The sequence below is a fragment of the Sus scrofa genome, chromosome 6, assembly GCF_054392235.1.
Source record: "Sus scrofa isolate SSC_HxYL_T2T_F1_AM1 chromosome 6, Sscrofa_HxYL_maternal_Yorkshire_Landrace_v2.0, whole genome shotgun sequence".
NCBI lineage: Eukaryota > Metazoa > Chordata > Mammalia > Artiodactyla > Suidae > Sus > Sus scrofa.
Genome location: NC_139388.1, coordinates 94,556,801 through 94,570,704, shown reverse-complemented (window position 1 = coordinate 94,570,704; position 13,904 = coordinate 94,556,801). Strand labels below are relative to the sequence as shown.

Here is a 13,904-nt window from a genome sequence, read left to right as displayed (position 1 = left end):
GTTAGATGGGGGCGAGTGTGGCAGATGGAAGGCCATAGCCACAAGGTGGGGAGACGCCTCGGAGATTTGGACCAGGGAGATAGGCGTGGAAACCGCACTGGGGAAAGATGTGCTGATAGATGATGTGTGGGTGTGAGAGAAAGAGAGGGGTCAGTGCTGCTGATTTAAGTGAAGAAGTTGTAAGACCTTCAGCCCAGGGCCTGGCACGTAGGCAGTGCTGGTCACAGTGGTTACTGCTGCTGGTATCCATTAGAACAGGGCCAGGGGGTCTGGGGTTGGACACATAAATCAAGCCAGAAAACCAGAGGCACGATGGAGCCCTTGGCAGCCAGCAGGATGCATTGCGGCACAGGGGTACTGAGACCCAAAGGAGGTTGATGGAGCAGAGGAATGGCCTTTGGAATTGGAAGGTCTGGGCCTTTGTGTGCCATTTGGCACAGTCCTGATGAGCTTGGGACTGGACTTGGTGTTGGGATCTAAACCCAGTTCAATCCATCAGGCCACCACCTGCACCAGGCACCATCCCTCAGGGGCCTCCTGGACTCAGCTGCCCGTGCCCACAAGGTGGGCTGGTGTGGGGCCAGGCTCTGCTGGTGCTCTGTTCCACACGTTCTCATCCTCCTAGGACCAGCCCTGTCTTCTGCCAACAATGGCAGATGTTCAAGTGGGCAAGCCTAATCCGGCAGTCGCTTTTCAAGTCTTGGGACATGTCAAGGCCTCCAAAAGTCTAACGACCAAACCCAAAGTCAAGGGGCAGGGAAATAAGCTCCAGCTCTTTCATGGGAAGGGCTACAGTCACATTGCAGCTATTGTGGATACAGGGAGCGTAACAGCTTGGGGCCAGGGGTAAGCCAGTGTAACACACTTGGCCGGGGCTGGTCCCAAAATTGAGCAGGACTGGACCTGAGGGGAGCCAGACTGCCGAGGGCAGGCTGCAGAGCTTCGAATGTGAATGCTCACCACGTGTTTGCAGGAAGATCACCTTGGCTGCCTCCTCCAGGAAGTCAGCCGTGATAGCAGCTCTTTCTCCCTGTCTGAGATCCTGCTGCACTTGAGTGCTACCCTTGGTATATCCCTGCCCCGTGGGGCTTCTGGCTTTGACCCCCTTCCCCCTCTCCCCCCTTGGAAAATCCCAAGCCAGGAGAGGGATCATTCTGGAAGGACCTATCTTCCAGTCCCAGAAAAATGACTTAAACCGATTTTTCTCTCCCATTCTTTCTAGTCAAGAAGCAAATCGAGTTGAAGTCTCGAGGTGTGAAGCTGATGCCCAGCAAAGATAACAACCAGAAGACGTCTGTGTGTAAGTGTCCGCCCCGCCGGCCCTCTCGCTCGAGGTCAGACCCGCCGGCGCTGTGACCGCGGGGAAGCCAGATGACGCTGCCCTGATTCCCCCTCAGCCCCACTTCCCTCCGCCCGGGGTCTGCGGCGGGCATACTGACCATGTGGCCAGTGAGCAGCCCCAGGGCCAGCCCTCTGTCCCCTCGTGTTCGTCCCGCATCCCCCTCCTGCCTCTTCTTTCTCCTGCCCTTCCCATTCTAACTGCAGTCCAGGGAGTCATTACTGCTACATTGCTTTCTTTCTTTTTTCCTTTTGAATCACTTCCACCTGCTAAGACAATCCTTTTTCTGGCTCGTGGCCTAGGAGTCAGTAAACCGCGGCTGGGATTTTGGAGGCTTCAGGGCCCTGAATCCAGCTCCCAAGGCAAGGTCGAGAAGGGGAGAGAAGGGAGTGCCTCAAACCCTTCACCATGGTCCCTGGACCTGGCTGGGCAAAGAGTGGACTAGAGGGTGGGGGGCCTTGCTTCTCGAGCCGATGGGGCAGTGCTGGGAGCGCTCCACTTGGGCACGGGGAAGAGCCTGTCTCTGGGGATACTCCTGCTGTTAGTGTTTCAAAGATCGAAAGGGGGATGTCCAGTGGTGGAATGTCACTCCAGAAGCACCTAAGCAGAGCCTTTGCTAGGAGGCTTTTGAGCCACGGCGTAAGAAGGGTTTCTGGAAGGTTCTGGGCCACCCCGAAAGACTGGACCTGAAAGCAGAACAGATCTTTCCAAGAAACACTCCTTTTTCATTTGGCACATGAGGGCAAGGAACCTCCCTTGGTCCCCAAACGCCCGGCGTTCTGGTCTACCCTCTACCTCCCTTTGCCCTCTGTTTCTCACGCTCTCCTCTCTCTCCCTCCACTTGTCCTCCTCCTTCCTGCCTTCCTCCTCCACCACCCTGTCTGCCTCTCCCTCTGTCTGTCTCTGCTCCCTTCTGACCCTCTTCTTTCCCCTCCTCACCACCGTGCGCTCACTTCTCCTGCGATGCTAGAAGTACCTGCAGGAGAGCGGCAGGGAGAGCGGCCGTGGTGGCTCCAGGGCTCGGGGCCATCTGTGGCAGGGAGCAGGAGTGGGGAGAGGCAGTCTGGTCCCAAGGCCCTGACAACACTGAACCTGCCTGTGGGATTTTCTCTGGTCTTTCAAGCTCTCCAATTGGAGATGGGCCCCACTTCTTGCCTCTGGGAACCATGGTCTCTGGTCACCCCAACCCAAGGGCACTGGATGGCAGAGAGCAGCCAGGACTCCCTGCTTCTGGGCTTGACTGGCAGGCTGGCGAGGAGCAGAGGGTTAGGTCAGGAGTCTGCAGAGAAGGCTCGAGACATGGCCTGGGCCTGCCCGGGCTCTTTCTTTCTGCAGCCACAGGAGACCAGAGGAACCAGAAGCAGGCACGATTTAACTTCAGAGTTTGCCTTGAGGCCACAGGCAAACTTTAAGAAAGTTGTTCTGATTTGGGAGAACAAGGGTAACCATGTCACCCCAGGCACTCACACCTCGGCTCCCACATCTGTAGAATGGGGATATGCAACTTTGCCCTCCCTTCCTCCCAAGGGCGCTGTTGGATCTCAGATGGGCCTCCTGGACCTAGGACTCCAGGAGGTCCGTGAACTCGCTAAAAAAATTACATGATGTTGTGGGTGTGTCCTTTAGGAGGAAAAGGTCTATGGTTTTCAGTAGTTCTCGGAGGCACCCCAGACTCCCTCAGAAAGATGAAGAAAGTCTATTTTAATAAAATAATGCAAAACCTCTCTGAACAAATATACATCTCTCTACAACATGGTACCGGCCTCCTTTCTGAGATGTTCTCAGACAGGTGGGGGTGACTCAAGCCGCCTGGGAGGCGGGGCGCTAGATGTCTGCAGGGCTCTGGCCCATTGTGTTCTGCCCGTATCCCCTGTGGACAGATGTGCTGAACTTCAGGGAGGAGCGGGCCCCATTTGCTGCCTTCACCAGACAGTCCATGGGCACCATGGACCCCCAGGCACAGGCTGCAGTTCCCGTCTCTTGGGGTAGAAGGCACAGTCTTTCTGAGTGTGCTGTGGCATCTTCTTTATCATGGTGACCGGGGCAAGGATCATTTTCTCGTCTTTTCCCTCCTTAGCCAACAGCAAATTCATGCTGTGGGCACAAGCAGCTGGTTTTAAATAGGCAGGGGAGGCTGGAACCCAGAAAAGAGAGGGGAAAAGCCCTCTGCCTCCATAATTCAAGCAGTAGACTGTTTGCTGGGATTTGGGTTTGCTCGTTTCCGAGAGCCTCGGAGGCTCATGTGGGAATATGGTCACCTGCTCGGTCCTTCCGGGAAGAGGGGACACTGGTGGGGTATGAAGCTGGGCTTACAACTTCCTGGGTGGCGCCTGAGCCTTACTTCGGGCTGGCTGGTGAGAGGGAAGGTGAGGGGGTTGCTGTGCAGGTCAGGGGCTGTGGTTCGGTGGGTGGGCTTCGCCATGGCCTTTCCCCCTCCCGTCCAGCCACATCCTCATCCGACAGCCCTCCGCTCTGCTCGCTGAGCGGCATCCGCACTGAATGAGAGGGCGAGAGAAGGAGACAAGAAACTGCTGGGCATTCTTAACGTGCTACAAGGTGGGGCGTGGTCCCCACGTGGTGGTTGGCAGGGGCTTTGGGATGGGGGTGGTTGGTGGGCAGGGGTGGGCGGGCAGGGCTGAAAGAAGGTGGGCGCTTAGCTGAGAAAGCCTCAGCAGGGATGGATCATGGTGAGGCCGGCTTGCCAGCAGGTGAGCCAGCAGGTTCAGCTCAGGACCGACATCCTCTCTCCCCCCACCCCGGGGATCCTGGAAACTCCAGTTTTCTCTTTCCTTCCTCCTGCTCACAGAACACCGAGGCTCCAGGAGGCAGGGACTTGCTCTGCTTTTGGAGATGGCACTTCCATCTTATTATCCCAGCCCGAAGGGTCCTGGACTAGGGGGAATGGCGATGTGGCTAAGTCTAGGATGGGAAAGCTTCGGAAATAGAAGTTTGGCAAGGGGGGGTATGGGCGTGGGGGACAAGGGTCCGGTGGGCGTGCCTGGCGTTAACGTGGCAGTGGGGAGTGTCGGGGAAAACGAGGCTGCCCAAGAGGCCTTGTACTCATCCCCACGCAGCCAAGAGGGTACCTGGTCTTTGGCTTGAACGGGCAGTCTGTTCAAACCCCCAGGTTCCCCTGGCCAGCCACACCCTGGGCTACTTGGAGATTTGAACTGGGTCTACAGCAGGTTTCTCTCTGTAGAAGAGAGCTCCAAATTCAGGTCTGAAATGAGACTGAGTCTGAACTGGGACTGCCTGCTGCCCTACTTCCATCAGCTCACCAGCATCCTCACAGACTCCCTGGGTCAGGAAGTCCCCTGCTCCCTCTCCCCAGGCCCCAGTCTTCCATGAGCCCTGGTGATTCTTTCTTTGCCACAGCCATTCGTATCACCTGATTTCTGTCCCCACAACCAGGGTCTCGTTGTTCTTTACCTGGATGATTACAAAACTTCCTGCCTCATCTCGCAGTATCCAACCTCGCCCTGAGCCACCCACGTCTTACCATGCCCTTCCCCATTCAGCACTCTTCCCATCGTCTTTAGGATCAGACTCAAGCCCCTTCAAAGTCTGACCTGAAACCTCACCTTCACTCTCCCATGTTACTCATACCCTTCCTCCTGTTCTGGCACATCGGACAACCTATAGCTCTGTTTCCATGTTTCCGACTTGCCCCCTGGCCTGTCTGTCTGCCTGAAATGTCATTTCTCTGTTAGCATGACTCTAAATTCTGCTATCTCGGAAGGACCACATTAAATGCCACCTCCTCCAGGCAGCCTTCCATGCTTTCTCTTAGCAATATGCGATGGGTCCTCTCTCTGAACCTCCCTGTAGCTGCATTTTTCCATCACCTCCTCTTTGTGGTTCCATAGTTTCTTTCCATAGTTCACAACTTCACTCACTTGGGAACTCCTTGAAGATAGTGGAGTGGTCATGTCTGACATCTGGCATTAGTATCTCCCATGGTATTCAAATAGGGTCTTGTATGCAGTAGGTGTTCAATTAATGCTTGTTGTGTACCACGTGCAGGAATGAGTGGGTGACGGAGCACATGGCTCATATTGTGGGACATCGAGGGGATGGGAGGGAAATGGGCCAACTCAGGGACCGTTGCTCAGATGCCCCGTCATTCTTCGTCAAGAGGTGTTTGTTGGGGACATGGGTTTTTGAGGGCTTGATTGAAACTCCAGCTCCTGGCCAGGACTCCAGAGGTGCAAGGGAGTTCTTGCCTCACAGCTTCTCAGAGCAATGAACTGCAGGGGCCAGAAACCTTCTCCACTGGAGACAAGAGAAAACTGACTTCGTGTGTCTCTGCCGCCTTCTGACCAAGCTTCTCCTTTAGCCTAGAGGACCATGCATGTGGTTTTTTAAAACAAGACTCTGGTGTTGGCAAATGTGAGGGCATCATAGCATCTGCCAGGAGGACTACGGTGCCACCTCGGTGCCCTCGACTGACGGCGTCAGGCGGGGGAATGTTCTGGCCACCACTCGCTCTGCAGTGAGAACTGTCTGGTGGGAAGGGGTGTCTCAGCAGAAATACCCGTGTTTGAACTCAAGTCCCTGCTTTGAATTTCAGACTGCAGCTTTCTCTTACATTCTTTACTGTTTCTGACCACGCATCCACCTTTTATTTACCTTTCTTTGAGTCATTTCTCCATTGGGGGCCGAGGTTGGGGGGCTCATCTCATCTAGAGTCACCATCAGCAGGCTGGCAGGGTGGGGAAGCCACTGGGAGGACTGTGGACTGTCCGCCTCTGGCCGCTGGTGTCGGGTAAGGGGACGGGGTGGTCGTCGGCTTGGCGTGCCTGCCTCTGAGCCCACGTGCTCTTGATGAATTTCACTTGGCCTTTGCTTCCAAAGGAATTTGTCAAAAGCACCTCCCTCGGGCACACTGGGGAAACCCGAGCCCAGTAGACCCCCAGCAACCCCACCGGCCCCAGCAGAGCAGGGCCTCCTCCGGCTCTGCGCCCACCTGCCCCCGAGACACGGCCTCGGCTGGTGCCTTCCTGTGATCGTCCATCTCTGTCTGTGCTGTTTTTTGCCTTGTAGTAACTCAGGTTGGTGTGTCCCAAGGGCATAATATGTGTCCAGACCCTGGCATACCTGAAAGGGGCAAAAGACTAGGCTCAGATTTCAGGTAAGCGCTGTTTGGGGATGTTCTTATGGCCGGAAGGGTGGGAGGCCTGGCTGGGGGGAGGCAGGGGCTGGCCTTCCTGGAGGTAGAGCGGAGAGGGCCACGTGGGTACGGATCGCTTCCCAGGGAGAGCTCTGGCCTTTAGCATTCTTTCTTGGTGCACACTTTGAGTGGTGGAGGGGAAGACTGTGAACTGCCAGTGTCACCCAGCAGACCCTCATCCACTGTAACGATGGACAAGTGGGCAGCTCACACCTCCGATCACCTCGGAGGTCCCAGGGCCCCAAGACAGTGTATTTTGTTAAGTGTCTAACTCTCAAGGCATATTCCCATAGTTCTCCACTTTCGTGCAAGTTTGTGGGTGTCATCCCCCTACTCTTGGCTGTCCTAATTGATCCTTATCTCAGAGGATTGCCGTTTTGCCAACACAGTCATCTTTTAACTCAGTCCTAAAACCATTAAATGGTCTAAAAAAAAAAAAAAAAAGAAAAAAAGAAAATGAAGCGCAGGTGTTCCTTCCACCAGAGGTTATAAGTGATAAAACGGTGGAGCCGAGATTAAGGGCCGGAGCAGAAATGGAGTTGGGCGTGGTCCTTCTTTGCGGAACTAAAAAGGACTCAGAGGGGGCCTGGCCTGCCCAGGGGAGGGGCTCACAGATACGCCTTGTCTCCCAGGTTAGGATCCAGCGTCCAGTTCACCTGCAACGAGGGTTATGACCTGCAAGGGTCCAAGCGGATCACCTGTATGAAAGTCAGTGACATGTTCGCAGCCTGGAGTGACCACAGGCCGGTCTGCCGAGGTGAGGATGACCCTGGCAAGGGGTGGGGGTTTGGGAGGCTGGCCAAAAACCTGGGCTGAGCATGGAGGACGAAGCCCAGCTCCTGATGCCTGAGGTCCAGGCCCTGCTCCAGACTGGCTGACCTCACACTCATTGTTCCCCAGGCCTCAGATTCTGCATCCATTTATGGATTGACTCAACGTATTTATTTAGCATCCAAGCCTGTAGAGGATCGGGGGACACAGAGACGGGAAAGATAGGCGTGGTCCCTGCCCTGCCTGCACCTGCCTGACAGTCTATCCAGGAGTCATGCATGAGCAGCTAGCCCACTGCACAAAGATATTATGACTGCACCTGGCTGGATTGGAAGGGAGGTCACCTTGAATCCCTCCATTCGAGCGCACAGACATCCCGAGCCCTCTATCTCAGTGCCCTTGTTTCTTTCCACATCCCCAGCAGCACACACACTGCCACTTCTGAAAGAGTGTGCCGAGCTCTGCAGGAGTAACGTGGACCATGACCTCAAAAGGCTTCTTGGGGGATTCCTCTAACCCCACACCTGGCCAAGGCTGGCCCGGTCAAGTCCCTGTCCCCCAAAGAATCTTAAAATATCAGACCCGGGTGATTTTTCACTGGGACAGGATGGCAGCTGCTTCAATGGTAGAAGAACTTGGCCTCAGCCACTCCCAACCTCGGGGACCAGTAGAGAGCTTCTCATGCCCCACAGAGGGTGCAGCTCACTTCTTCCATTGTTTGCAGGCATGACCAGGCCTCAAGAGGTCTTGGTGAAGGAGTGAGGAATTCTGTAGAGTTAATAAACAAAGACAACCCTTGCTCTATGGTTCCCACTGAAGTTACCTTCTGGCTCCTTCCAGCTGAAGAAGGGGATCTTTGCCTCTCTCCAGACACATGCACCAAGATGCAATTCATGCAGGGCCAGATGGGTCCTGGGTGAAGAACTTAGATCACTTCTACACTGAGGAAGGGACACCCACTCCCTTTTTTCTGTTGTATTGCTAGGCACCCTGGAAGAGGGTCGAGACAATCTCTCTCAAGTAAGCCTGAGATTTATTCATTCTCACCAACTTTGAGGTGGCCACGATCCACAGCTAATAATGCTCTTTGTATCCCCACTGATGTTAGCCATATTATTTCAAAGATGCCACCTAGCTAATATTTTTCTTAAAAAAAAAAAAAAATCCAACAAAAGAATTCTTGGGTATGACGCTCAGCTTGGCCACCAGCTGGCCACAGGCAATTTGGCAAACCTCCTATTTTCTCTGGGCTTATTTTCCTCCCTACCAGTGTAGACCATGGTTCCTACCCTGCCCGTCTTGTGTGAACATGAAGGTCAAATGGAGTTGTGGATGTGGCAACGCTTTATGACTTGGGAAGTCCTGGACCAGAACACAAGCAGCCTTGTGCTAGAGTCTAAGCTCTTTAGGGCCAGGACTTCTGTTTTGTTCACTGCCTAGGATAGAACCAGGCACATAGTAGGGGCTCATTAATGTGTTGAATGGATGATTGAATAACTGAATAGCACAACCCTCCATTTCTGGGGAACCAGGACACCAGCTGAGTGGAGAGGCATAGAATTATCGAGTCTGAGGATCAAGGGACCTTCTCCAGCCTGTTATTTCAAAATTCCTTTTGAGGAGCCAGAACAAGGATGCCTTCAGGCAGCAGTGGGATCTGCTCCCTCCCCCAAACCTTTTCACTGGAGGCAGGTTGTTCTCTTAGTAATGGTGATGATCTACATGAATGAGCCCAGGGTGAGGAAAGGCTGGCATTTCAGAAAAAGGTTTGCAGTCAAGTAACACGCTCACCCTTTTCTCCAGACCCGGTCCCGGTCCTCCACTGATTTTGACGCTCTGGACGCTGCCTTCTCTAGCACGCTGTTGACTAAGCATCCGGCTGCACTTTTCCACACCCATTCTTATCCCATCCTCTGCCCCTGGGAAGTGGGTGGAAAACAGAGCCTGGCAGAATGGGGTTCAAACCCAACCATTATTCTTTCTTTTTTAAATTTTTTTGGCCATGGCTGCAGCATGCAAAATTTCCTGGACCAGGGTTCCAATCTGAGCCACAGCAGTAACTCGAGCCACAGCGGTGACAATGCAAAGTCTTTAGCCACTAGGCCACTAGAGAACTCCTTTTTCTTTTTTTCAGTCATCACCGCTTTTCAGCGGGGTGTCCTTGGGCTGGGTCTTCACCTCTCTGCATCTCTTCTGCTAAAAGGCAGTGATTACAGAACATGGCTGTATGGCATTATGGCAAGAACTACAGGAAGTAGTGGCCATGAAAGGGCTCGTTTAGAAATGATGCCAGCGCATCCGTGCACGTGTGTATAGTTTAAACTGCTGAGCACTGGCAGGGTACAGCTTCCTCACACCTTGGGGCAGCACACTCTCAGCCTCTAGAGGCCCCAGATCTTTTAGCGTTTCCTCACTGTCTTGTCCAATCATGTTGCCAGTATCCCCCTTGGGAAGCACACAGACTTTGATCTCGAGCCCAACTTTGCCACCTGCTAGCTCATTGGCCCTAGCGAGTTCCTTCAACTTTTTTTTAGCCACAGGGCCCTCGTTTAGCAACTGGGAAAACAAAACTCACAGTACCTAGTGGTTGCAAAATTTAAACCAGCCATTTTGTAGAAAGTGCCTAGTGCCAGCTGCGGTAGAGAGGAGGTTCTAGGGCAGGTTCAACTTCCTGCCGTTCTCTCCCCGCTTTTTCTCCCCCAAGGTCATTGCGAGGGAGGAAGAGAGAAGTGAAGCTTCCTGGGTTTGAACTTGGGTGATCTGTCCTGGACTTCCCCAAAGGCCAAGGGCTGAGATCAATATTCACTTCAAAGGTCTTTTTCTTTTTGGCGGTTTTCTTTTCAAATTTTTTTTTTTAGACCTAAAAAAAATGTATTCAATATAGTGGATTTACAATGTTGTGCCAATTTCTGCTGTACAGCAAAGTGACCCAGTCATACATATATACATACACATACATAATACACACACACACACACACACACACACATTCTTTTTCTCATATTGTCTATCGTGATCTATCACAAATGACTGGACACAGTTCCCTGTGCTGTTCGGCAGGACCTCATTGCTTATCCATCTAAATGTAATTGTTTGCATCTATTAACCACAAACTTCCTGACCATCCCACTTTCTCCCCCTCCCCTAAAACCCTCATGTTTTTAATTAGTCAGAATCACTGTGCTGTGAGTTTTTTTTCAGGAGGATTGACGTGAACCCCACTTTGAGAATAAAAAGGGGCAAAACCCTTTGTGTTCCACTATAGCTTCACGAATCAGCAGGCTACCCAAAGATCACATTCTGAGAAGGATTCACCCCCACACGGAGTGGTATTATTTTTCCTCTAGTGCATTTAAAATATGATTTGATTTTAAATATTCATTTTCCACACAATTAATTCTACTAAAACATGGGGCCCGGCAAATGATAGGTTCTCCACAAATGTTTGAGGACAACCTGAATGAACCAGTGATTGGAATGAATGAACAATATGGCACTGTGCCCTCATTTTGGAATTTGAAATGAGATATTCACAGGCTTTTTTTTTTTTTTTTTCTTCTTCTGGCCCTCCCACCAAAGGAAATAAGCTTCTCATTTGACTACTGGAAAAATGTTTTCATCCAAAGGAGATTGAGGACAACATGAAACATTGTTCTACTGTTATACGAACTCCACGCATACAGATTCAAGCACATGGTGTGATATAGAGCTGGTCGAGCTTATTTCACACAGGGAGCCCAATATATTAAAATAAGCTTTTGCAGAAGCTCCATAAATAAAACAAATGCAGTGGAGCTTCTCTTAATGAAGTGGGGGCAAGGATTTGGAGTTGCTCCTCCTCACCACTCCCAGCAGCCCCTAAGTCACTTCCAAGGAAGCCCTGAGGTTCTAAGGAACACAGTTTGTAAACCACTGATGGAGTTAAAAGGGCCAAGCTGACAACCAGGGGATCTGGTTTCTTCTGACCACACACTGGTGTAGACAGAGGATAGGGACAGAGTACCAGCCCCAGATGAAATACAGTTACGGTGTTTCACAGAGTAGGTAATCAGCAGAAAACCAGACGTTATTTTTTTCCCCTAGGATAAAAGCTTTTTTGGTAAACAGAACACCAGACTCAGGACTCAGAGACCTAAGTTCCAGTTCCCACTTTGCTATTAACATTCCATATGGTGCAGGGCAAGTTACCGGAATGCTCTGAACCCTCTTCCTCATTCTCCTAAGACAGGAGAGAAATGCAGGAGGCATTGCACCGACGAGCTGGATTAATGCCATGAAGATTAGAGATGGCTGTCTTCTTTCTCAGTGGCCTTTGCTAGATCAGCGTCCTGGGCTTAAACATAAATGTTCAGAAGTTTGTCTTCATCCTTCTCCTCTCCTCTCTCCCGCCCCCTCCCATGCCCCCTCTCCTTCACCACCCCTTCCCCCTTCCCTCCCACTGGCTACCCCCACCTTCCTCTCCTCTCCTCTGTAGTCATTCTCCCTAGGGTGACATACCGGGTACACTAGAACACATGCACCCTGCTCCCCGAGTCCCTTACATATCCACTGTACTAGTGATAAAGCTCCCACCTGTTAAACCATCTGTAACAGAAAGCACTTTCATAATTTTGTTTTTACAAGGAAAGTAGTAGTATCCATATGTTATGTCTAGCTCAAGCTTGGAATGGTCTGCCAGCTTGCCCAGGGGCGCAAAGCTAACGGTTGACCTGAGATTCAAACCCTGACTCCAAAGGCTCTATCCTACTCCTACTTCGAAATTGCACCTGGACATCAAATTGGGGTCAATATCCTGGATGGAACTAAATAGGTCCACCTCTTTCCCCCACATTTTGGTAACATTTATTTTGATATAATTGTGACCTCACAGAAAATTTGCAGGAACGGTGCAAAGTGCAATATATTCTTTGCCCAGATTTAAACAACTGCTTTTATGGAGTTAATAGATGAGAAGGATCAGAGAGATAGGAAAAGAGGCCAGGGGTATTATGGAAGCCAATGAATGTGAATTTCATGAAGAGAGAAGGGTCAGTAGAATCAGCAACTTTCGAGAGGTCAAGTACAGCAAAGACCAGAAAGCAGCCCGTGGGATCAAGTGGCTCAACCAAGTAGTGAAATTTCCCCATAAGGAATCATTGAGCAGACAGAGCAGATACAACAGAAAGGACTGGTTTGGACCAAAGCTACCATTACAATGGCAAACGACAAATCTGCAATGGTACCACAGTTCTCCTGACTGCCCCCTGGCACCAAGGGTTAGGAATAGATGGTAGAATTAATCAAAAGCAAATGTGAGAGTATTGAGGGAGCTGCTGGTGAGGGTCTGGAGGTCCAGACTAGCTGGTGAGAGGCGGAGGGTCAGGAAGGGATGAATAGATGGGGAGAAATGAGGAAGCCAGGGGTTTGGAGGGACCTATGATTTAGGACCGCAGGTGCCTCAAGACCAAAGTCACTCTGCCGGATGCCCAGGCAGGAGAGGAAGGAATGGGGTGATGGAGTTTAAGATCTCACAGATGGACTCTCCTGGGTCCCAGAACAGCAGCCCCTAGGTGTGGCCTTGGGCAGGGGCACCTAATCTCAGGAGGAGGGGCAGACCTCTAAATGAACGGGAAGGAAAGAGCACCTAAGCAGACAGAATTGCAGACATGGGGGATGAGAGAGAGGGTGCACCTGCCAGATGTCCTCTGTTTCACCCACAGAGACTGAAGCAAGGTCGTCATCTGAGAGTAAGGGGAGGGACAGGGGAAGAGGCCTGAGGGACGTGTAGGATGCACAAAAGGGTCTCTGGGCAGAGGAGGAGAGTGAACTTAACCGAGCTAAATGGCCGAGTTGCTGGACAATATCCAGGACTTTGTGAGGTGGGTGATCATGTGTCTATAGTGACCCCAATCCTCCTTCTCAAGTGGTTTTTCACCAGCAAAGCTTGGCCATATGGGGGCAGGGCTAGAGAATGGAGCTAGAGGGGTTCGTCCACATTTGGTGTCTTCCAGCAAACTGTTTCAAGGGAAAAGGAGCAAGGGTCTTAGGTGGATTTGCCAGGTGATCGTAACGGTGGACCATGAGATCTAAGTTGCCTAAGGATGGAAGAGAAGACAGGGAGCTGATGGGTGGAGAGAAACCGTTGGTCAGTGGAGTGAGATACAGATGAGGTCAAAGAAGGCTTCCTCCAGCAGTTGCTTCTGGAATGCAATACCGGAGGGCAGAACAAAGCTGTTCACAGCTGAGTGCTGCCGGAGGAAGCAGTGGGCCCAGGACGGGGAGAGGGGCGTTCCATCACGGCGGGAGCTGGAGCAGGAGATTCTGAAAGATGGTGCAGCTACAAGTCAGTTTGCCTTGGACTTGGTGTTCGGGAGGTGGTTCCAGAGGACTGTGGTGTTTGGGAGGTAGTTCCAGAGGACTGTGGAAAGGATGAGGAGGAAGGTCAGCAGTAGGAGAAGCCAGGGAACGCAGCATGGAGCAGGATGGAGTACGATGTGGAGAGAAGATAGAAGACCAGAGGCATTTGCATCTGGTGCAGTTCCCTTTTAGGTGGCTATGGGTCCAAATGGCATCTCTCTAAAGTCCCCTTTGTGGCTCAGCAGTAATGAACCTCACTAGGCTCCATGAGGATGCGGGTTTCATCCC

General features: G+C 51.9%; 1 protein-coding gene across 14 annotated transcripts in view; it reads left to right on the top strand.

The window, feature by feature from the left end:
* The window catches only part of CSMD2 (CUB and Sushi multiple domains 2), a 646,878-nt gene that overhangs the window by 321,117 nt on the left and 311,857 nt on the right, over positions 1-13,904 (top strand). For 8 of the 14 annotated variants that reach the window (XM_084963759.1, XM_084963749.1, XM_021095859.2 and 5 more), the window contains 3 exons: positions 1,223-1,300; positions 6,383-6,470; positions 7,142-7,266. In XM_084963759.1, the coding sequence (XP_084819885.1) occupies positions 1,223-1,300; positions 6,383-6,470; positions 7,142-7,266 (291 nt within the window). The remainder of the gene's footprint in view (positions 1-1,222; positions 1,301-6,382; positions 6,471-7,141; positions 7,267-13,904) is intronic. The other 6 variants (XM_084963760.1, XM_084963751.1, XM_084963750.1 and 3 more) reach the window with 1 other exon arrangement.